The 24,245-nt window shown below is 39.0% G+C and overlaps 2 protein-coding genes and 1 long non-coding RNA gene across 10 annotated transcripts in view; 2 read left to right on the top strand and 1 right to left on the bottom strand.

Moving 5' to 3' along the window:
• The window catches only part of pde4d (phosphodiesterase 4D, cAMP-specific), a 154,754-nt gene extending 146,814 nt beyond the window's left edge, over positions 1-7,940 (top strand). For all 6 annotated transcript variants that reach the window (XM_007548146.2, XM_007548143.2, XM_007548145.2 and 3 more), the window contains 9 exons: positions 805-898; positions 985-1,160; positions 1,246-1,344; positions 1,451-1,615; positions 1,772-1,871; positions 2,892-3,046; positions 3,187-3,309; positions 4,189-4,371; positions 4,454-7,940. In XM_007548146.2, the coding sequence (XP_007548208.1) occupies positions 805-898; positions 985-1,160; positions 1,246-1,344; positions 1,451-1,615; positions 1,772-1,871; positions 2,892-3,046; positions 3,187-3,309; positions 4,189-4,371; positions 4,454-4,957 (1,599 nt within the window). In that variant the 3' untranslated portion in view covers positions 4,958-7,940. The remainder of the gene's footprint in view (positions 1-804; positions 899-984; positions 1,161-1,245; positions 1,345-1,450; positions 1,616-1,771; positions 1,872-2,891; positions 3,047-3,186; positions 3,310-4,188; positions 4,372-4,453) is intronic.
• Positions 7,941-10,443: 2,503 nt separating this feature from the next.
• On the top strand, positions 10,444-12,786 carry LOC107835815 (uncharacterized). The gene is made up of 2 exons (XR_001661641.1): positions 10,444-12,444; positions 12,478-12,786. It is a non-coding gene; the product is annotated as an uncharacterized LOC107835815 (long non-coding RNA).
• rab3c (RAB3C, member RAS oncogene family) lies at positions 12,617-24,032 on the bottom strand. 3 transcript variants are annotated; one of them, XM_007548140.2, is made up of 5 exons: positions 23,929-24,032; positions 21,480-21,704; positions 17,423-17,541; positions 13,672-13,796; positions 12,617-13,372 (listed from the first exon to the last, which is right to left on the bottom strand). In XM_007548140.2, exons 1-5 carry the CDS (start codon positions 23,944-23,946, stop codon positions 13,182-13,184), a joined length of 678 nt encoding a protein of 225 aa, XP_007548202.1. In that variant the 5' UTR covers positions 23,947-24,032; the 3' UTR covers positions 12,617-13,181. The 3 variants fall into 3 exon arrangements, with proteins under 3 accessions (XP_007548202.1, XP_007548204.2, XP_007548203.1); XM_007548142.2 differs by lacking the exon at positions 23,929-24,032 and adding an exon at positions 23,540-23,761; XM_007548141.2 differs by lacking the exon at positions 23,929-24,032 and adding an exon at positions 23,399-23,621.
• Positions 24,033-24,245: the final 213 nt, after the last annotated feature.

Below are 24,245 nucleotides of genomic sequence, written 5' to 3'. Positions count from 1 at the left end.
GATGACTCCTGGGAGCTGCTTCTCTGATGAAACTAGACATTTCTAAAATTTAAACATCTGCAGATGAAACTGATTTATCTAACTGGCACTCCACGGTTTCTGTGCACTTAAACGGCAAGTGACTCAAACATCTGTGAAGTTAAATACATAAACTCTATTCGCTATTTTCAGTCCCTTAGTTCTTATTAATGAGAACTGTATTTCAATATAGGTGAGCATGTTGGGGGATTTAATTTCTCCCATTTTTTCTTTCTATTTGTGTATCAATTTTCTTGGAAAATTAGAAAATGACATCATACCAATGGAAAGTGATTTTATCACACATGTTAATGTTATGCTGCACTTTATGGAGGTTCAGCAGCCAGTCAATGGACACCCTGCCCAAGGAGGTTAAAACACAAAAATTCATTGCTAAAGAAGCGGTCAGTTCAGGCAGCTCTGTATCAATCTAATTTAATGGAGAATTTAGTGGAAGAAAAATATTAACAGTAGAAAAAAATTACCAGAGCAGCAATGAAAATCAGTCAAAATCATTTTTGTTGGATTTATGTAAAATTCTGTTTTTCTAAGAAAATGAGGTGTAAGTTACAATCTTTAAAATTAACTTTTGTGTATATAGTACGGTTTCAATGTTTCAAACGAAATCGATGAAATAAATAAACTTTTTTTTGGTCTTGTTAATTGAGATGCACCTGAACTCAGATTTTGTGAGCAGCTGGAAAAACAATTACTTGTGATGCTTTTTATTTTTCTGTATTATACGCTGTCAAAGCCATCATGTTTGCGTGTGTGTCCTCGTTTCAGTTTAAGAGGATGTTGAATCGGGAGCTGACTCACCTATCAGAGATGAGCCGATCTGGGAACCAAGTGTCTGAATTCATCTCCAGCACGTTTCTCGGTGAGTGATGACTCAGGAATTACTTAGATCAAAAAAAAAAAAAAAGACCTTAATAGGTGTTCTCACAATCACTTGTTACGGCGCAGACAAACAACATGAGGTGGAGATGCCGTCCCCGCAGACACAGAAAGAGAAGGAGAAGAAGAACAAGCCCATGTCTCAGATCAGTGGAGTGAAAAAACTGCAACACTCTTCCAGCCTCACAAACTCAAACATCCCTCGCTTCGGCGTCAAGACGGAGACTGAGGATGAGCTGGCAAAGGTGTGTTTGCATGTTCACAGGAACCGATGGAAACAGCCCCGGCGTGTCACACACGTTCTGATTGTGTCTCTAAATCCTTCTGTAGGAGCTGGAACATGTGAACAAATGGGGCCTTAATCTTTTTAAAATCTCAGAATTCTCTGGGAATCGGCCACTGACAGTCATGATGTACACAATATTTCAGGTAAATATTCCTATATTTACCTGAGAATATGAGAAGTCTGGGGAATCTCATATTCAACCTTATTCCCCTTTTAAAAAAAAATGCTTTCTGTTTCTTGATCTTTCAGGAGAGAGACTTGTTAAAAACGTTCAAAATTCCACTCGACACCTTTATAACATACCTGATGACCTTAGAAGACCATTATCATGCCGATGTGGCCTACCATAACAACATCCATGCTGCTGACGTCACCCAGTCAACTCACGTGCTGCTATCCACCCCTGCCCTTGAGGTAAAACTCGCATGCAGAGACATTCTCAGACGTCTGCTCATAAACACGCATCACATGCTTTTTACAGTCGGCTTCAATCAAACCCCACTCCCCCACTCGAAGTCTAATCAATGTTCTCTCCTTCACCCTGCCCATGCTCCGTTTTTTTCTCCTCAGGCTGTGTTCACAGACCTTGAGATCCTCGCTGCCATCTTTGCCAGTGCAATTCATGATGTGGACCATCCCGGAGTCTCAAACCAGTTCCTCATCAACACCAGTAAGTGTAAATATGAGCTTCTGCCAGCAAACACATCAGGTTAACAAATATAGAAATTCAAATAGGATTTTCTAATAATTTAAAATAAGCCATACAGTATCTTGTAAAAGGTATTCATGCTGCCTGAACTTTTATTTTTATTTATTTATTTATTTTTTACATTTTGTGAAGCAAAGAATAGAAAACTTAACATGTTATATTATGATTTTATATGACAGATCAACCCAAAATTGGGCATAATTCTGAACTGGAAAGGTGAAAATTATACTTCACCTTTAATTTTCTTTTTGCAAATAAAAAGCAGAAGCATAAGTTCAATATTTCTGATGTCTTCCAGTAGAGACTGGTTTAAATCACATAAAGAATGTCTCTAAACCAAGAAAAGTAAAAGCTTGACTCAGTGCAACAAAATGTTGAGAAAGGGTAAGCTGAGCTTCAAACCCGACACAGCGGGCTAATGGTGTTGTGTTACTAAATGTGTCCTTGAGCAACAATCTCAACCCTGGCTATGCCTCTTTAACTGACTCACCCTCATCATGGCTCCAGGGGACGCCGCTTTAATTTGGCAATTTATGCCAAAAACACAGAGTTTATATCCACTGGGCGGCATCGCTTTAAACGACCATCCTGCAGGCCGTTGCAAATGTTGCATAAGACTGTTACTAATCAGTGCAGAACAGACATAGTCCGGTCTCATACACCTCGCACAAACATACACAAACTGTGCAGTGTTTCCCTGAAAGCCCAAATAGGGAAACCCTGCAGTAAAGACGGTATGAGTCATCCTAGTTAGGAGTCACCCGACCGATCTACTGTCAACCAAAAGAGCATCAGATAAGGATCCCCTTTCTTTTCTCTGATCCTCTTTCACATTATCGCACTCCAACAGTCAGAGCAACTGAAGCTGGTAAAGGAAAGCTGTCTGCATAAAACACGATGGTGCTCGTTTCACAGAGCATAAGACATATTTTTCTACTTAAACGTTAACGCCTAGAATCATTGATTCTGTCCTCCCTGCAGATTCAGAGCTAGCCTTGATGTACAATGACTCATCAGTGTTGGAGAACCACCACTTAGCAGTTGGTTTCAAGCTACTGCAAGAGGAGAACTGTGACATCTTCCAAAACTTGACCAAAAAACAGCGACAATCACTGCGAAAGATGGTCATTGACATCGTAAGTTCAGTGATCACAAAAGAAGTTGTTGTTTTGTTGCCAAAAAAACAACAACAAAAAGAAAAACACTGAGCTGAGTCTGTTCTGTTTTTTGTGTGTGTGGTTTTTTTTTTGTTTTTGTTTTTTCTGGGGGTTCCTAGGTGCTAGCAACAGACATGTCCAAACACATGAATCTGCTGGCTGACCTGAAGACGATGGTGGAAACAAAGAAAGTGACCAGCTCTGGTGTGTTGTTGCTGGACAACTACTCCGATAGGATACAGGTGAGCTTCAAGGTCCAGAAAAAAAAAGTAAAATAAAACAATAATAATCAAGGTGTTTTTTTTTATATTATTATTATTATTATTTCTGATAGGATCAGTCTTATAGTATGTTCAATCTATTGAATCAAGCAATATAAATGCTTGAAAACTTGATGCCTTTAAAAACAATAAAATAACGATATTGCTTGCTTTAGGTTAGTGTTGTGATTTTGTCTTCCGTTTTTCACTCACCAGTGATATTCAGACTTCTATTTCCTATCCAAAATCAGGTCTTCTTCATGACAGCCCTGAAATGTCGATACCCATCGTGGGTTAAAATGGTGCTCTGACAACTTCATCCCTTGCTTCTAAACCAATGCCTAACTCAAAACAAACAGCTACAGCCTTCAATTAACTTCCATCTTGCTTATCCTGTAATTTAAGCCTGCATGTTCACTCTTTGTTTCGTTGCGGTATGACTCGTTGATGCTTCTGCTCATGTTTTATTTCAGTTCTGCTAATTGCCTGCATATGAAACTGTTAGAGAAAAAGCTCTCCTGCACTGTAAATGTGGGCATTTTTGATTTTTAGATGCAGAGCAGATCACAGGCTGCAACACCCAGTACATCCTCTACCTCTTTATAAATGTCACTCTGAAGGCTGTAAAACATCTAAATTGTTTGGGGGAAAAAACTCCACTTCATTCAGTTAGCAAAATGCCTTAACCAGGACCCCAGTCTTACTTTGTGAATCACATGTAGGATCAGGGCTGTGATTAAGATTTAATCCACACAATGCATTATGAAAAATAGTCCTCATCTATTTAATGAATGTGTTTGACCTGGTGATCACCAGTCAGCGCCTATCAGGGGAAAACTGACGGATTTTGTCTGAGTTCAGGTTCTCCAGAACATGGTCCACTGCGCTGACCTAAGCAACCCCACCAAGCCTCTTCAGCTGTACCGACAGTGGACGGACCGCATCATGGAGGAGTTCTTCAGCCAAGGGGACAGAGAACGGGAGAGGGGAATGGAGATCAGCCCCATGTGTGACAAACACAACGCCTCCGTAGAAAAGAGCCAGGTGAGGACTCCAGGATGGCAGAAAAAGATGTGCCCTACACGCATAGCACTTCAACACTGACTGAGCCTCATTTCTATTGCAGGTTGGGTTCATAGACTATATCGTCCACCCCCTGTGGGAGACGTGGGCCGACCTTGTCCATCCGGACGCACAAGACATCTTGGACACATTGGAGGACAATAGAGAGTGGTACCAAAGCACTATCCCCCAAAGTCCATCTCCAGCTTTAGACGAGCCAGAGGACGGCACTCGACCCCCAGGAGCAGACAAGTTCCAGTTTGAGCTGACCCTGGAGGAGGACGGGGAGTCCGACACTGAAAAGGACAGTGGCAGCCAGCCAGAGGAAGAGGAGGAGGAGGAGGAGGAAGAAGAGGAGGAAAACAGCTGTACTGACTCTAAAACACTCTGTACGCAGGACTCCGAATCAACAGAGATACCTTTGGACGAACAGGTGGGGGAGGACGATGATGATGACGATGAGGAGGGGAATGCAGAAGAGGAGGGGGAGACCCCCTGCTCAGAGCCTTGTGCTGCAGATGAAGAGGTGGCAGAGGACGAAAAGGAGGGGAAATCCCCCGACACATAGCAGTTATGGACAGCCTTTGATTAACTGTTCCTCTTAGTAATGACAGATTATTATTTATAGAATATTTTTTGAGTTTTGTGAAATCTGTTTTTTATACGTCTGTTTCCAAAGCGTGCGCTGCTCCTCACCCTGGGTTACTCCTCTCGTCTCCTTTATTTAGACACGCCCATTGGTACTACTTCAAGTTTTTTTGCACTCAGGAAGAACTCCCTTTCATTCCCATTCGTACTGAAGTGGTGTGTCTTTACTTCCATCTCCTCCTTACAGTCTTTAGTTGTAGATGCGGACGGTCTCCTCAGTGCTGTTCATACATCTGTTTCTGTTTTTCTTTCTTTCTTTTTTTTTTTGCTTTTCTTTTTTCTTGCTTCCATCTCAGCCTCACCTGAAAGTTCACCTGTGTCTTTATGTTTTATGAAGTGCCAATAAGGGTCAGTTATTGGCGAGAGTCTCTCTTTTGTTTTTATATATCTCTCTGATCATGTTCTCCCCCTCCCACAATAAATTAGAAAGAATGTTTTTGCTCAAAACCCGACAGGTCGCTGCAGCACATTTGGGAGCTTGTTAAACCACATTTGCGATGTGGAAGTCTTCCTCCATAACCTGATTAACAAAAACTAAAATCTGAACCACCATGATGCTGTCCTAAACCTCTAGTTTTTTTTTTTTTGTTTGTTTGTTTGTTTTGTATGTAAGATTGAGATATTTTCTATTTCTAGAGTTTAATTTTGCTGTCAGAGAAGTCGAGGAACCTTGTTGAAACGTAGAGGGAGACATGTGTCAGATGCGTTTGGAGGCTGTTCAAAAGAGCTCCAACAGCATTTATACTCCTATACCACTATACTTGTATTCAATTAGTTCTGTCTTAAAATATGTATTTTCTTTTTAGTAACTCTTATTTTTAGAGAAAATCTCCTCTGGGAAGGAAGCAGAAACCTGAGGTCTTGTGCTTTGCTTCTCATGGGAGTCGTTCATAACCTGGAGTAAGCCCTTAAATGTTTTTATTGTTGCCTATAGTTCTTTTGAACACATCCTGAGACAATGCAATGCTTTGTAGTTATTACAAAAAGCACCTTTTTTAGAGGTTTGACTAGTGCTCCAAATCTTTAGAAATAGTAATGGTGTTGAAAATGACTGGGGTGATTTTATAACAAAGTAAAGAGAAATTAGTTTTATTTTCTTAGCTGTTTGGCTTGGTTTATAGATCAGCACCTGCTGCTTAGCCTTCAACGATTCATTTCTCATCCGATTCCTGCCATTAACTCTAGTTTACTGTCTTTGCTTTCAACAAGACAATCAGCTGCACAGCATATCAGATAAGACTATTCTCTACATTGATACAGGTACATCTCAGTAAATTAGTGTATCACTGAAAAGTTCATTTATTTCAGCAATTCACTTCAAAATGTGAGACAGTAACAAGCTTAATGTGTTTATGTTACTTTCGTTGATTACATTAGGAAAATCCTAACTTAGTCTATTGAAAAATCAGCATATTAAATTAGATAAATAAAAATAGGAGCATTAATAGAGAAATGTTATGTTATTTTTTTTACACTATTGGGGGGAAGCAGACATCCGCTGAGATCCACAAGGACTCTATGCCACAAATGGTCGGTTTTAAATAAGCAAGCTGGCTCGCCACAGAGAGGCAGGGAGAATATTGATAGAAAATTGAGTGAAAGGAAAAACTGCACAAGTCATACGGATACATTTTTGAGAAGCTTGGGTTTGAATTAACTGTAAAGCATATTCAGCTAAATTAACTGAAAATTTGATTTCATCTATTGTTTAATACATCTAAATTATTTTTTATTATTATTTTTAAATAATTTTCTTAATGATATTCTAATTTATTGAGATCCCCTTGTATTCTAATGCACTAATACATTTTCATACCATCTCTTTAAATATTTTTAACCCATTCAAACACTGACTCCTTGTTGAATGCAGGCTTAACGTCATTGTCTCCTCTTTTACGTTTCAAACTCCTTTTTTGTCATTCTAACTCGAAGCTGTTATTTATTGCTATATATTTTTCTATTTGTTACAGTTGTTTTTTTAAAATATAAAGGTGCAGTCGATATTTCACTGTAGCATAGATAACACAAGCTTGCCAGTTATTACACCTAAATTCACTTTTTTTTTGTTTCCCCTTGTACAAAAAATATTTTGGAAAATATTAACTAATATAAGAAAAAATAAAAGGTAAAAAAAATAAAATAAAATACTGCACACTGCTTTCTCAAAGAGGGTCTTGTTTTACTGATATGCCATTTAAGAAAAAAAAAAATTTAACTTTTATTTTGTGCCAATATTTTATTTTATTTTATTCTTTTCATCCTTACCCAATGTCCTTACCTGTAATAAGAATTTCTGGTTTATTGCTGTTTACAAACATATATTTATTGTGCTGTATATAATATATAATTATTAATGTTATTACTATCATAATGCAGTTTGCTGTAAATGGTTGATTCTTATCATCCCTTTTGGTGATGGCGTGGCTGTATTATGTACCTCTTGTTGAGAGAATGTTTATTAACACGAGCTTCGGTGTAAAAAGAAAAAAAAGAAGAAAAAGCTCCATCGACTTGTTGCTCACTTGAGAACTAGCTCAGAAAGGAGAGAGAGAGAGAGAAAGAGTGAGAGGGGAAAGCCAAATTGTTTTTTTTTAAAAGAAGCTGTTCCTTGGCCCATGGGCTGTGCCTTAAAATTTAACACATCATACACTTTTTAGCCTTTTAAATTTTTTTATTCTCTGGTTCTCCTTTGCTGCATTTGGTGAATTGCTTGGCTTTGGTTGGCCTGAAGACTTTTTTTTTCATTAGTCACCATTAGGGGCAGAGGTTTTGTTGAGGCGTTCAGGTTAACCACAAGCCATACATTCACTGCATGAGTGATTGTGGCCTGTAGCTGGATGTCAAAGACTCGTATTTTGCTGTAGACCTGGTCTGAACGGCTCACACTGTACCTACGCTCTGCCTCTACGCTCAAAAGACGAGACTCAAGCTGTCGAGTGACGCTGCGTACCGTCAGATTTCTGATTGAATCACAGCTTAAATTTTTACCAAACACTGAATGGGGCGTTACAGCAGTGTGTAGTTGGTGCTCGACTACGGCCATCCAAAGCACAGAGGCTTTGGGACACATCTGCACGTTCAGCCACCGCTGCATTAATTCTGGCTGAAACACTTGACGATGTGTTGCTCATCCATGCTCGGCTCACACTTCCACTCACGTGACCTGCAATATCCAGAACCACTGACATGTTTCTGCCTGGACAGAAGAGGGGTCTGCTATATTTCTGTACTGGAGAAAATGGGTGGGGGGAAGGGGGGGACTGCATCATTGTCCTGAAAGCAGGACTCTTATTTTGACACACATACTGTAGATTTTAAACAGCCCTGGACCAATGGAAATAGTGGGTTCTTTTCTCATTATGTGTTCTATTTTTTTAAGGTGTGCAAGGAAAACACAAACTGTAATTTCAGAAAACAAGAAATGGTCTTCAGGACAATTATTTTTTTGGGTTATGTCTTTAGAATGCCAACTTGTCTGGACGTTTCACAGGACAATTAAATTGTTATTTTAATGGATTCCTTGTTAATCGCAGTCTATTGGATAGCACTGTAGATCATACGACTTTATCTACAAAACAAACAAAAAAAGAATGAAAAAAGTTTTTATATGCAATGGAATAAATAAAAGCATGGGTTGATTCTGCCTACTCACTGGTTCCTTGTTGTTGTTTCAAATATTTTTTATTTTATTTGAGGCCGTCTGAGACACAGGAGCAAATTTCTGTATCAATTCAAGAGATGTCTTATGTATAAATATGTAAGTTTAGTTGGACTTCTTTTTGTAACTTTAAACATGTTTTCTTCAAGTTTACACTTTATAAGAATTAGATTTATTATATGAATACAAGAGATGCATAACAAACCTTTAACCCTAAAGGGTCTGCAGGTTATGATTACATTTGATAAATTAAGAACTAGATGCAGCAGCCAAGTTTTTATTGTCACTGAGTTCTGATTGTCCATTTTGGCGGACTCATTTTCTGTTTATGACCATAACAAACATTGGCATTAATAAAACAGACGTGCTGGAGGTTCTTTCATAGAGTTGGAGAGCTTAAATCTGACAGTATATGAAGGACATTTTCTGGATTTATGCACCAAAGCATGCGCCCTCACCTTTATCTGGTTGAACTAAACTCTCACAGTGTCTGCTGATGCTTTTATGAAGTGAAATCATACTGTGAGTTTTTAGTTATTATTCATTTCATGAACAAGAAATCCTATCGTAGTTTTTAGTATTTAAGTGGCAGATAAGAGTGGATTAATAAAGAAAAAAAAACAGAGGGCAGTGGTGTGCAAACCTTTTGCAACAGTGACAAAAAGTGCCAAGCCAAAATGCTCCAGCCAAAATGCACTTTTTTTTAGGAGCTTTTTATTGTAGCCAGCAACAAGATCCCGCCATGCTTCTGACTGGATACTTGATCACTCTGGTCAGAAATGTTAGAGCAATGCCACCCCCATCAGGCTTGATAGTCTGTACTTTTTATTTTTGGTTTGGAAGCTTAATTTTCCCAGACTTTATTATTTTGACCAAAGTCTTTGTTGCTGGTGAACATGAAAAATCTTTTGAAGGCGGGTGCTGCCATGGTGCGGCGGTGAAGCATCGCTCATGTATGAAGGCCATAGTCCTCTACGTTGCCGTCACAGGTTTGAGTCCCAGTCTGATAACTCAAACGATTGTTTGTGTTGACAGCTGCATACTTTAGTCCAACTTGAAAGAGTAGGTATCTGGAGCAGGGGCCTATTTCTTTGATGTAAAGCATAGAAAATATGCTTTATTGTGAACTGTGAGAGGAGTGTATCAGTATCTTGTTGCTTTTGATTGGATTGAACCTGGTTGTTTCTGAGCACCTTAACCACTTTGGTGTCACCTGAGGAGAAACACTTTGAGTCTGGTGGGAAAATCTTTAGATGGCCTGTTCCAATAGTTTTGTCATAAAGACATGAACATGTTTTAGAATGGATAATAGATAATACATTAAGCTTCCTAAATTACTTCCCCACAGCCCTTTCCTTAAAGATCAGAGGATTAGGTTACCAGGAAATCAACCAATTTTAATGAGCTCTTCCAACTTAGAGAATAACCAGTTATAAGTAGAAGATGCCAGAAGCTAGCTGAAGGTTACAAAAAGTGATTTTTTTTTCATATATCAATGTATGCGTATGCGTGTATTTGAGCTTGTGTTATAATTTTGGCTGATGAAAACGTCTGACAGATAGAGCAAATATAAGAGATTGTAGAGATCTCATTTTAACACTAGGAGGCGCACTTTGTCTTGCAAAAAGGCCACTTCCACTGCATCAACTGAATAAAGCTGCTGAGACAGAGGCCTGCACACTGTTCGCCAGCCTCCAGCGCCCCCTATCCTACTTCATCACAATCAGTGAAGACAGATAAAACAGAGACCCCGTCATAGAATCTGAATTTATTTCCTATAATCTCAAAAACATACAATTTCATTTTTGCTTGCACTCCAAGAAATATATTCAGTTATATGTAAAGGTTTCTAAAATGAGATTTTATTTATCTGATTGGCTGTTTTTCTCTATGAAATGAATCCTTTCTAGGGATCTACTATAATTTATTCCAACATGTTATATTATAAGACATGTACACATATGTTAACAAACACACTTTGTGTGCAAGTTTAAGTGTATCCCTTTTTCTTGTGTTAACAGTACAGCATATGGCATGGACTAGGTTATCTCCCTGACTATTTGCACAACAACACTGCATTTTAACGTAACAGGAGTTCAGTCAACACCCAACAGTTAGCAGGAACAGCATACAGTACGCAAATACAATTGTACAAAAAGGTATACACAAACAATACACTGTAGAACTCTAATTCGTCTCTTCAATATGGCAGACAGACATATACATACACACACGCACGCGCACGCATCCACACACTAAAAGTAAATATAAAAGGTCTACACCCCTGTTAAAGTGGGAGGTTTTTGTGATGTAAAAGAATGAATTCAAGATAGATAATTTCAGAATGTTTACCCCTGTAATGTGACCTCTAACCTTTAAAACCATATTAAGAGGACTATATGAAGTGTAAAGAAAAAGCTAAAGAACTGTCTTCTCTGCATGTAGCAATACAGAGACATGGGATAGGGTGGCAGGACATAAAGCATTTTTTTAATCATCCCAGTCAATATAAATTTAGTAAAAAAAAAAAAAAGAAAGAAAAAAAAAGTCCCCAAAAATATGTTGGAAAATGTGTTGTGATCTTTTGGTTGAACTTTCTGTTTGGCACAAAATATCAATGTACATCACCAAAGTAAGATACCCACAGTAGGGCATAGTGGTGGCAGAACAATGCTTTGGGGGTGTTTGTTTTCAGCTGAAACTGGTGGAACGCACTGAAAGGATTTATCTTGATCTCATCTTCTCACAGATCAAAAATCAGACGTTTTAAACAGGGTCTGCAGTCTTTTATGTCCACCATACACATTACACCAAACGTTCAGTGACTGCAGGTTGTCAGTGAAGCTCCCACCCCTTTCAGAAAGCGCACAGCATGTTCAAAACTACGCCTTCCTATTTTCTCTCGCAAAAACTGCAGATGGAGCTGTTGGACAAGATGACAGAAGGAAACTATTTACAGGGTTTCATCCATAAAATATTGCACTTGTTGGCCCATTGCATTTCACAGCGAGTGCCATGACAATGCTCCTAAATGTGTAAGACAGAGTGATATTTACAGTGTCTCAGACTCAGAGTATAATTCTACACCGATACGTCAGGACTGACTTCATGCATTTTATTTTTTTTTTATTTATTTATTTTTTTTACATTTTTGTAGTTTTGTTTCTCTATGCAACAAGCAACCAACAATGTTAAAACCCCTTAACTGTCATGAGGACACCAGCCTCCTCACAGACTCACTGACTTATATGTAAGTATTTTGAGCGTGACAGTTAAGAGGTTGGTTGAACCGTGATGTTTTTGGCACTTTTTTATGAATTTATGAGAGGAACTCGAAACTTTGAATTTTTGGACTACTTACGACTTTTAAACGGCACAGATTTATTAAAGACAAAGGTGGTGTTTATTTACGAAGTTTCTTTTTTAAGCAACATACATCTTGCTTTCCTCTTTTTAAAGAAGGGGTTCAATTTTACAGCACAAGTCATGCTGAATAAGAAATTATGGCTGTTTATTCCATGCCAGGACGCATCGTCTGCTTTTTATCAGAATGCTTTACTGTGCTTCGATGTAATGGAGTTGAGGGCGAGGAGCTTTGGGTAAGGCCTATCTTCAGATAAAACAGCACACATGTTTGACCTTTTGGCAGCATGCTCTTTGCATCAAACATTTAAAGGCTGAAGATAATGATGGAGTTGCTTTTCAGATACTTATTGAAGAATTCACACATCTACATACAGGGTGAAACTGTATGTAGATGTTTCACCCTCTACGTACATCAGTTACTCCCATCAGTTACACAGACTCAATTCATTCCAACAGGAAGCAGGACTTACAGAGGGACTTACAGAGGCCGAGTTGGAGATACTGAAAGGCCACTTTTTTTCCCCAAAAGGTAGTTGATTAATCGATGGCAACATGACATGACACACTCATGCAAATCCACGCTCACTTACTGCACAGTCACAGCCAGAGGCTTATTATTACAGTCGTTACACAAAAGGAAAGCCGCTACATCGCCTAGTGCGCTAAATCCTAGATTTGGCCGCTCTAGGAGTCAAAATTACCCAGAAAAAAAGGACGACTTACACCATACAGAAAACTTCATAGACATATTAAAGCACTCACTGATTCTATTTCTTGTATAGGTATTCATAAAGATATTAAAGGTCTGAAGGACAACCTCTGTAAGTTTAAGTGTTGAACTATTTCAAGTCCTGCCAGACAGGATTGGTTTATTATCAAACTAACTAGCTGAAGGACGCTGATTCCCTATAGTCTAGATAACCTGTGGTGTTATATGTTTTTACATTTGTAATGACTGTACTTGCTTATTATATAAGGTGATAACGTTTGGGAGATAAAGCAGCAGCCTTTGCAATTTTTACTACTAAACAGGCTTTGAACTGCAGTCCGGTGAGGGCGATTCTGGCAGAGCGAGGACTTCCTGCACTCTCCTGCCCTGACAGCTTTCCACTGCCGGCCTCTAACAGTTGCATCCAGGCTGCTGGAGGGGCGGAGCGCTGTCTGTCAGTTTGGCGGTGGGGGCTCCCGTGGTGACAGCCGGATCAGTGTCCAAGCTCTCAGACATCTTGTCACAAATTAGGTCGACGAGACGTTCAAAGGTCTGCTTGACGTTGATGTTGTCTTTTGCGCTCGTCTCAAAGAACTCAAAACCTACAGGAAAGAAAACAAAGAGTTATCCGCACTTTACAGACTTTTATTGGAAGCTGAAAACCATTGATCATCTTTCTCTCAGCATCTTAAAGTATAAATTGTACATTTATGTAGGTTTGTCCAATGGATATCTAATAATGTACAGTAAGGTTTGTTATTGTAACACGGCAGAATGTGAGAAAGTTCAAGACGGACGTAGACTTCTGCAGGGTGGTGCGTACAGTTTGTATGCAACTCTTTCATTGTATTGCTTAATAATTTAAAATACCTGTTGCTGGGGATGTTGTTGTACAACCTACCCAATTGTTCAGCCAGCAGGCGGCCACTATCCACCGAGACCACTCTCTCTTCCTCCATATCGCACTTATTTCCAGCCAGCACTACCTGAGCATTATCCCAAGAGTAGGTTTTTATCTGGGTCGACCTGCACAGAATCAGAAGCAAACACACGGAGAGACCAATCATCTTCATGGGGTCTGCTGCAAGAGCAACAGACAGATCTGTGTTGTTTTGCCTATGTTTGTTTGACAGGACCCTTCAAAAATGGAAAGATGGAGGAAGAAGGCATCTGATGTAATGTTTGTCTGCCATTTGGAGCGGTCGTGAACAGCGACTGCGTTCATGTTCTTTGGCTCATCCCGTTTTGTGAGTCACTGACGGCATTATCAGAAAAGTGGGTCAATTTCAAATATGTGAAGGAAAAATATGCTGTCACGTCTTGTTCAAATATAGGTCATTATTTACTTGGTGCGCATTACACACTTTTTAGGATAAGGTATTAACAAACAATGTGCAAATGGAATTCACCATAATCACCAACTCTAATCATCATTCATATAATTAACATCCTCATTTTTATCAAATGGCATAATTCTCATCATTTTACATTATGCTCCCTCTGCATCATCATAATATTATTTAATCCTCCTTACCATCCTGGTGCCAATCATCAACACCATCATCATCACCATCATCATCATACTCAGTCTAATAATAATGGTAACCATCCTCATTCATGTCCAGAATTTATGTGAAAAAATACTCCCTTATGTGTATTGGATTAACTATAAATGTGTAAAATGACGTTAGTATCAAAAAAAAAGAAAATTAGTTTGTCAAAAAGATATTTTAGACTCTAATTATTGTTAAAAGGAGCACTTTATATCGAATGTGAAGATTTTAATATTAACACTCAAAACTTGCTCATGCTGAAGTATTAACATCATTCATTTTAAAATGATTTTTCTGCGTGGAACAAAATTTTAATTACTGTTGTTTTAATAGTTGTTTTTATATTTAAAAAATGCCTCAGTTAACAGTTATTATTAAAGATCTGCTCTACTCTAACCTCTCTGAACTCTGGAAAATAAGCAGGAATTTAAGGAACATGTTGCTGCAGGGTTTGCACTCTTACTGAAAGTAGGGCAGCAAACACACCATGAGCAGAAAACAGGAGTGAGAGAAGCCGGAGACAAAATGAAAGAGTAACAAAGAGAGATGGCATCAAGATGATAGAGCTTGTCCTCTCACTGCTGGTTCACAAGTAGAAAGCAAAATCTGAAATGACTGTTTATTAATTTCTTTTCAATCAAACATTTAGATTCAGTGTTACAGTATTTCTCTGGGTTGTCTCTGACTCAGGCATGAAATGAGCTTGTCAAAAGACTAACTGAGAGACAGTTTAGGATGGAGCCATCGCCATGGTAACCTCCTTTCCCCCCTTCAACCTTGTCACAAGGAACAAGAGAAAGTAGAATTAAAGCTGGCGGCAAAGACAAAAGAGGAGCGCTCCATTTATGTATTTTACTCCACTGTCCTCTTTCTGCTAAGTAAGCTCTCAGGTAACCCAGGCCTGTTGTAAGCACGGCTCCCTTTCATCGGACAGCCATCACAGTCGGCGCTCAGACTGCAGCAAACCTTCAAAGAGTCAGAGGGTCCTGAAGCAATCGCAAGTGGACCAACAGAAAGCCTGCCTGGTTCACAGGGATTTGATTAAAATCTGGCTGCTTATATTGGGGTCAAACATGAAATACAGATAATAAGACTGCCAAGATTTGATTTATTTTGAAAAAATACCACAGCTTTCATGTGAACATGTGTACTCTTAAGTAGCTGTAAAATTGACTAATCTAAAAGTGAGAAAGTGAGGTGAGGCATTGAATCTAGTGTGATGGTCTTTCGGATAGATATTTCATAGTTCATGGCTGTTTATTTTTTCTTTCTCTAATTCTCCGTCTAGTCCTTATAGCTAAGCATGACAGTATATTTTATGTTGTAGACCTGAGAAGTAGAGGAAAAAATATCATATTTTGTCATGTTATGATGTCCTGAATTAGGGAATAGACTCCAGCAACTTTAATTAGAGAGAACAGCCAAGAAACCCATTGTAATTCTGGAGGAACTGCATTAATATTTAAAACAGTGTGGTGGAAAATGTGTTGACATAGCAACCATTAATGCAAGCCACAAATTACCAATTTAGTCCAAGTGGAAGAGTGATAAGGATGGACTGAGGTGCTCTGGTCAAATGAGACCAAAATCAGCCATTTTGGTCTGCATGAAAAAGTTATGTTTTCAGGAAAACTAACACTGAGGACCAGATCACAGCAACCATGTGGTGACAGACACATAGTGTGGGCAGCATCATGCTATGGTGATGCTTCTCTTCAGTAGGACAGGAAATAGCTGATTGAAATATCAGTTCTAACAATCAGAAATATTGAAATATTTCAGGGAAATACTTGGGGGGGAAAAACTGAAAAAGATATGAGACTGGGGCAGAAGCAGGATAACAGCCATAAACAAACAACTGGAGCAACAATGAAATGGTTTAGTTCAAAGTGTTGTCTCAATCAGACTGCATACATAAAGCAATAGACAGGCTGGCATAAGACATGGAAATGAATGCTTACAGACATTTCCCATGCACTCATAAGGTATGTTTTAATACAGAAAGGGCAAAAGTGTCTGTAATTTACAGATTATCATGTGAAAACCACATGACCTTTCATCCTCCACTGAACAATACTTTCTGTTGGTCAATCACATGATATCTGAAAGTAAAACATTTGTAATTTATTCATAGTTTTCATAGGCAATGTATCTGACGGGACATTTGAGATTAATAATTGTTGAGTTTGTCTTTGACTCTGTACTGATTTTCAAGCCAGTCTTTGGAGATCACATCTATATCAGAACACCATTTTGTGTTTGACAAACTTGTATTTCTCACAGCTTTATCTAAAGAAATAACAGATTTTGTGTGAGGAACAGCGTAATAATAAAGAGTTTAAAGTTCTACATTTTGAAGGCATAGATAAATGTTTCATAGAAAACTCCAGGACAAGTTAAAACTTTGAAACAGTTTTGTATAGTAGTCCAAACATCTCTAAGAGGTTAGGATGACTTTTGAGTCCTTAAAAGCTACATTTACAAATGAGGGGTGGCTCAGGATTTTATGGCACATTATGAAAGTCATCAAAATATAGTGTAATCTTACTTAATGCAGAATGCACAGAATTACATAATTTCCTCTAACAAAATGCCAATTCGGAGCTGGCAAAGCCTCTGGCTTGTCAGAAACACCTCACAATTTGACATCTGATTAGTAAACATTAAAACACATTCTGTCCCTGGCATCCTGGCTTCCTGTTGTTTTTTCAAAGTAACAACACTAACCCAGAAACCTAATTTCTGTGACTAGTTGAATGCTACTATCCCAGTTCTAGACACGAATGCGTCAACAGAGCAGACGTTTGGCTCAGAGTTACGGTTCAGCCTGCAAATGTGACTCATGAATGGACCCCAGATTTGAACTTCAAAGGTTTCCATGAAAGGTGAACACGCAAGCTGCAGAGGAAGCCTGTCAGATTTCACACAAAGTATTCAGAAGCAGATAAAATGGGAGAGCGTTTTTCAAACATCACTGCACCAATGGCCATAGCTTGATCCACATTGGATAATAACTTTAAAAAAAATTGACGAAATGTCAATATTCAGTGTACTGTGTTTAGAGAGTGAGTATAAATTAATAAAACAAGACAAACTCACCAGTCCTGCACAGCGCCAAAGGACTCTTCGTTGGTGATGTCGTACATGAGGATGAAGCCCATGGCACCACGGTAGTAAGCTGTAGTGATGGTCCTGTAGCGCTCCTGGCCTGCAGTGTCCTGCACACAGACATCATGATTTGGTGTCACTGACCCGACCCTGCACAGCTGAAGCTGCACACTCCGGACCGCAGTGTTCATGAGCCGGCGTTTACATTATTAATGCACTGCTATTAATACACACAAAAACCTCATCTGCTTGGTGTCATGGCTGCAATTTTCAAAGTTTCCTCTTCTTTTGTGCTCGTCATTCGGAACTAATCATTGTACTAGTAGCTGAACCGGCTTTGCAGCAACAGGGTGCCAGGAGCAACACCTCGGTTTTAGCTGATGAAATTGATTTAGTTTGTTCCACAATAGTCAATCAGCGGTGTTCGGTGAGGCAAAGATCATCACACGCATGTCATCAAAAAAAGTTCCAAATATAGAAATAAGACCATTTCAATTTAAGAGAGTGTTTGTGTGCACACGGTGATCCATGTATCACAGTCAAAAGATGTTCAGGAGGCAAATGGAAATGCAAAAAGTGTATTTACAGTTGGGAGCCGATTACCAAATTTGTACAGTAGTTTTGTTGTTTTATGGGTTACATAATGAGAAATCCCTCCTGTTCCTCATGCTGATACTGTATGTTTACAGCTTTGTTCTTACACCCACAACAAGTGTGTTTGCATGCTGTCTGTGAATCATGGCAGAGGAATACTGGCTGCTCCACTTGGCTCTTGACGAACAGACGGCAAACAGGGAGCTCTGGATTGTGTTTGCCATGGTAATCTGGCGTTCTGTTCGCCTGCACACCATCACAACAGCGGGCCTGTTATAGCCAGAGGACACATCTGACCTTCACTCTGCAGAGACGCTGCTCACAGCCGGTCAGCTCTGTTTCCAGGTCCCTCGCTGCAGCTGGGACTCTCTGTCAGATTATGCAGAGACCGAAACCAGCACCAGCCTGTAATGTTCACTAATGTTCTGTACAACAAACAGTGACTTGAAAGATAACTTTTTCTCTTTAAGTCGAGTCATTATCACAAACGTGAATCTATTTGGACATACAAAAATAATTGCTAAGAGGGGGAATTGGTTCTAAAAGAAGTTCGGGGGAGGGGGATCAGAAAATCATTGAAAAGTAAAAACTCACATTTTAAATGACTTGTAGATGTAATTCAACTTCAACAATGTATTGAGTTAGGAGTACTAAGTAAAAACTGAATGTCACACAAAAAATGTTGAAAACGATATAACCTTTTCGTTCCACTTTACGATTATTAATTACTTTGAGTTGGTCATTGCGCATAAACCAGGTCATGCTTTAGTCATCTGCACATTTTACCCCAGTTTGTGTTCCTGTCTGAAATTTGCATCTTTGAGATTTTTGTTGGAAACTTAAAAATGGCCCAATAGCTTTAAGTGTTTTTCTTTCACTGGACGTAGTTAAAAAAATAGAGTGGAACAGAAAAAAAATAAAATCTGCTTAAGTCCGTGGAATTTGAGCACTTTAAAAAGCCTTGCTTGTCGTCTGGTGCTCAGCAGAAATCAATCAAAGTGGCTGACTTCCACAAGGCAGCAAGCAGAAACATGCTGTGTGCAAAAGCCTTCTTGTTCTGCATGTGACCATTTTTTTGTGAATCGTGCCATCAGTCGGTTTCATTCAGCACAGTCTCACACATTTGTAGCGAGAAGTCCAAATGTATTATGACGTGTGACAAGTGCAAAGACTTTAGCCAATACACATCACCTTAAAAGGTCCCTATACTTTATGTCTCAGCTCTTTTTAGGCCAATTAAAAGAGACAGGCCAATTATCTGGATGCAAGGGCAATCCTTTTTTCTCCCAGGATATGCTTGTCTTTGCTGCTGATGAAAACACATTATCCCGATTAGCTTTCATCTTCCTGTTCAAACAAAATTGTTCACTTTCTGAGGATGGATAATTGCTGCAGAGGGTGCCTACTGCTCCCCAAAACGGGCAAAGCCTCCACATGGAAAAAGGAAAAGAGAGAGACAGGAAATCTTTCGGATTTTTTTTTTTTTTTACGTTTACAGTCTGTGAGGTAAAAAGAGAAAATCTGCTTTTGCACCTCAGATAAACTCCTAATTAAACACATTCCAATTCTTCAGTTTCCCACACGTTCCGAGCGAGGTGTCGCTTCTGCGTTCCTCCCTGCAATGTGCCACGTTAGCACTTACTAGTCTGCTGTCAGTAATGCTGAGATTTCCATCTGTCTACACACTTGGATCAGTGTTAGAAAGCACAACAAAGCCGTTTGTTGAATACACTTTAAGGAAATGCATCATGCTCTATGTCAGCTGTATGCATGAATTTATAGAACACCAGGGATCATGACACTTATTTGAGCTTTTACTACAACGTTTTTATCCGGGCATTATAGTTTCTTATCTTAGTCCTATGTTTATCAATTAGTAGATTATTCATAAAAAAAAACATGCAAAATGCAAATCCTGTTGTTGTCAAAAGCTGCAAGGCTGAGATTTTTCTCTGTATGTAAGTAATCTCTATTTGCCCTACAAACCAAAACGCTGACTCGCACTGTCCAGATGTACTTTTCTTATTTCTCATTGATGTATCAGGCATCTATGAAATATGCGGACAGAGAATGGGGCAAACATGGATCAAATGGACTCTTGATATAGAACAACAACCTTTCTGTGACAGGAATCACATTGCAAGAACAACCAAACAAAATCTAAGCTCTCCAAGAGACCTTGGAGGCCACCGGGATACAAATTACACTGAATCTAAAAATACCAGATTAAAAATGAGACTGAGATAAATTATTGAAAAAATGTTTCCGCTTTGGAAGGAGTGTGTCTCCTCTACGATTCAGCTGATTAACCCTGTTGAAGCAAAAAATCTCAAACAAAACAGATGCAAAGGCCTGGTTGCATCATGTGCACAACCTAAAATTGATACTTTGCCAAAGAATAGTTTTTACTGTTAGGTTTTTTTAGTAGGATCCTGTCAGGATCCCGTATATTGCCTTGGCAATATGTTCTCACTGTACCTTACACACATAGTCTGAATAAATTCAGCTGTAAGGATAATTCCTGTCTGCAGATTTATTCTGATGAACACCCAGTTCGGGTATCCTTCCAGTGACACCATGCTTTTGTTTTTTTGAATATAAGGAGGGCTCCCTGTGATGCTGGAATTTAAATCCCACTTCATCCTCAGCCCTCTATCTGACACCTGAAGGCTTTGGGTCGGAAATGACTGTTTATAACTGCATCCCCTATAACAAAATCCAAAATCATATCTAGTAGCCCCTTTCAGCCTCCACGACCAATTTATTATTTTCTTTCCATCAGATTTGAAAAAAATCCAGCTTTCTAACTGGCTCTCTTGTTGCATAATTTTGTCCTATTAATGATGACAATCTTCACCATGCCATAATATGTATGTATGAATCTACTGATGTTTCTGTGCACTTCTCTGGTGTAATATATTTGTGCAAGAGCTTGTTTTGATCCGCCACAACTTCTGTGGAAGTTCTGCCATCCCAAAAGATTAATATAAGCAATTTATTTTTAAATATATGCTTAGTCAGATGCATTTTTGACATGTAAGTAGGAAATCCAGAATATTAAAAGCTGAAATACAATCTAAGGTGTCTCAACAAAGGATTGCTTTACTTTGATTTGATCAGTTGAACTGCACAGCAAACATATGGAGATTAAAAGTCTTGAAAATCAAAAGAAAAACTTGCTTGTTTAAGAGGTGTCTACACCTTTTTTAGCCACCTTCATCACAGATCTTTATAAAATTACATCTAATAAACAATCCCAAATGGAATTATTACATAGTAAAATTGAAACAGGAATTTGCTTGGATAAAATAAAATTTGTGTCTATTGAAAAAGAGATGTGAACACATCCAGAACTTGGCTTTGTGGTCAGCTACTGCAGGCCAGGCAGAAATCAGCTACAAGACATTTTGTGGCTTCTGAAAGTTTGATGTCAGTGTTCATGAATATTTCATACCCAGATCTGCAGTTTGATCCTCTTGTCATTCTTGTAAACGGTCTTAACTTTGAAGTCGATGCCCACTGTGCTGACGAAGGCCGACGTGAAGGCGTCATCAGCATAGCGGAACAGGAAGGACGTCTTCCCTACGCTGCTGTTGCCGATGATGAGCAGCTTGAACATGTAGTCGAAATTTTGGTCTCCTCCTTCTCCTTTCCCCTTGACATCCTGAGTGGCAGCCATCTGCCAAAACAAAAGCAATCATGAAAACTTCATACACTGTACATGTGAACACATTTTTTTTTTTTTATAATTTGCTGGCAAGTCATTAAAGCAACAATAACCAGTTTGTATGCACTTGCAGGAAAGGTGAGGGGGCGACTGTAAAATCTACATATTGGTTGCAGAGTACAGTAAGCTTGTTTTACAGGATACAGATAAGAGATGACAGAAGGCTGCGTCAGGAAAACCAGCATGACCAGCACAGCAAGCTGTTGGTTTAATGAGTATTAGATAACAAGCTGAGTTCCAGAAAATCTCTATAAATAAACCAGTAGTCTTTATTTATATTAATACTAAAAGGGCAACATTTGGCTCATAATATAATTAATTTTTCAGAGTACTGGAAATTGGATATTAAAATGATGTAAATTTTACTCAAGGACATAAGCTTCTTCAAAAAGGAGTGAATTAAAATATTATATTCTTTATCTGGACAAATATCAATATTTTTTATTGTGAAAGATTTTGTTTTTCAGTAACTTTGAATTTCTATTTTGCAACAAAAAAAGGCCAAATTCAAACTAAGTCTTAACTCTGAGGTACCCATTGCTAATTAATCTTAGCTACAATGTCCTAGGAGAAGGTTAAAAATGCCACCTCAGTAAAACAGATTTTGAAATTTTTGCATCCAACTTTAGTTAGTTTAGCAGTAATGCTAATGCTAAAATCTGCTAGCTAGCTGAGTAAATTAATCATGAGAAAGCTTCTTCCAATAAACGACACATTTCAGGTTTTCAAACAATGATGAACTAAATCCTATTTTGTACCCTGGAGGACAAACCTGATGAGCAAAAATTGAAGCAGGATTTACCTGGAGCAGATTTTAGAAGCTAGCAGGCAGCTGAGTAATTGATTTTAGCTGTTAAATATGATTAATTTCTAATCTGTGGCAACATAAGCGAAATGACAGAGAAGTTGTTCAGCAGAGAAAACAGCAACACACTTAACAATGGTCTCTTCTGAAAAAATTAAAATTAAAATTCCGCTGATACTTTTATTTCTCAGATTTTCTCAACCAAGAATAAGACAACCACTTCTGATTATAACTTCACCTGAATAAATTTGGACTTTGCCTTTAAACTCATGAAAAATGATTAAAATCTAACCCATTTAAATTGAATATGTCGCTTTGAATCTACTTGTTTACAATTGTACACAGAGTACTGAAAGCTCACACTCTGACATAAGCTTTTCCATGCCAGAAGTCAGCAGTCAGCCACCTCAGAGGATGCACGTTGCACTGGGGAGATGACAGGAGAGCGGTCATCGCTCCCTCCAAGGTGAATGTTTGGACCGGGCAGCTTCCGTCCCTAAACATGTGCGACCATCTCTCCCTGCAGCTTTTGCGCTGAATAAAAGATGCCGGACCTCCATCATGCCAGTCCTGCACTCGCTTTCTATTCGCCTCCGTGTGTGCGCGTGTGTCTGTGTTTGCAAGGACACCGTTTTCACGCCATAATAAGCCGGTTATGCAAAAAAATAAAAAAATAAATAAATAAATAAAAATAATAATAATAATCAAGCGCTGCTGAGCAAAGAAGCCGCATGCCAGATAACTACATAGACTGGCTGTTCTGAGCAGGAGGATGTCATTCTACCGTTTCACAAAAATTCTTCCACATATGTGGAACTAAAAGGACATTGTGTGGACAAACCTGTTTCGAAGGCCTCGTTTCGACCTGTATTTGCCCCTGATAAGCAGGATAGAGGTTTATTTCTCTGAATCTATACCGCAGACGCTGATTTTATGGTATTTTTCTCCCCCTCTCTCTCTGTCTCCGAACCAGTTTCAGCACCTGGGAGCTGTCCCCTCCGCTTCCGATCTGGAGGCTGCTGCTGCTACTGCTGATGATGATGATGGTGGTGGTGATGATGATGATGATGCTGGCTTGGCTGAGCGAAAAGAAGCGCGTGTCATGGGTATCGGCTACGTCACGGGAACAAAGAACACTGGTCTTGTAGTTTTTTTTTAGTTTTTTTTTTACACAGTTTGTAAAGCGCATGGAGGCAGCAGTCCCTGCGTGGAGCGCCTCAAAGCTGTGAACAGCTGGATGAAACGCTGCTTCAGATTTCAGTTTATCTGAGACACACCCTCTTATGGTATAAAAAAAAACAAAAAAAACAAGCCCCGTCTAATAGTTTTCCACATTCTTAGTTTCTAGTTACATGCATTTAACAACCTTACCTTCCCATACAAGTCCATTTGATCCTCAGTAACCTAATATTCCACCTGTATATCTTTTATTTTTTCACCCCCAGTTAACATCAACTCCAACCTGGCCAGGATTTTAGCCCCTCTTCCCCCCTTTTTGCTTCCAGGAAGCAAAATATAATAGGCTCTCGCTTTTTGCGTCACTCTCCCTGTTTTGCTGGCGTGCCCACGCCCCTGAAGCAGGCAGCGCCGCTTCAGAGGGACGGAGAAAATAAGAGCGACCTGAGTGCTGATGAATATTAATATTGTTGGCTCCACAATGGAGGCAGGCGGTAGAGCTTCCGAGATAA

Source organism: Poecilia formosa, unplaced genomic scaffold, assembly GCF_000485575.1.
Source record: "Poecilia formosa unplaced genomic scaffold, Poecilia_formosa-5.1.2 Scaffold25, whole genome shotgun sequence".
Lineage (NCBI taxonomy): Eukaryota > Metazoa > Chordata > Actinopteri > Cyprinodontiformes > Poeciliidae > Poecilia > Poecilia formosa.
This window is presented reverse-complemented; position numbering and strand designations above follow the sequence as displayed.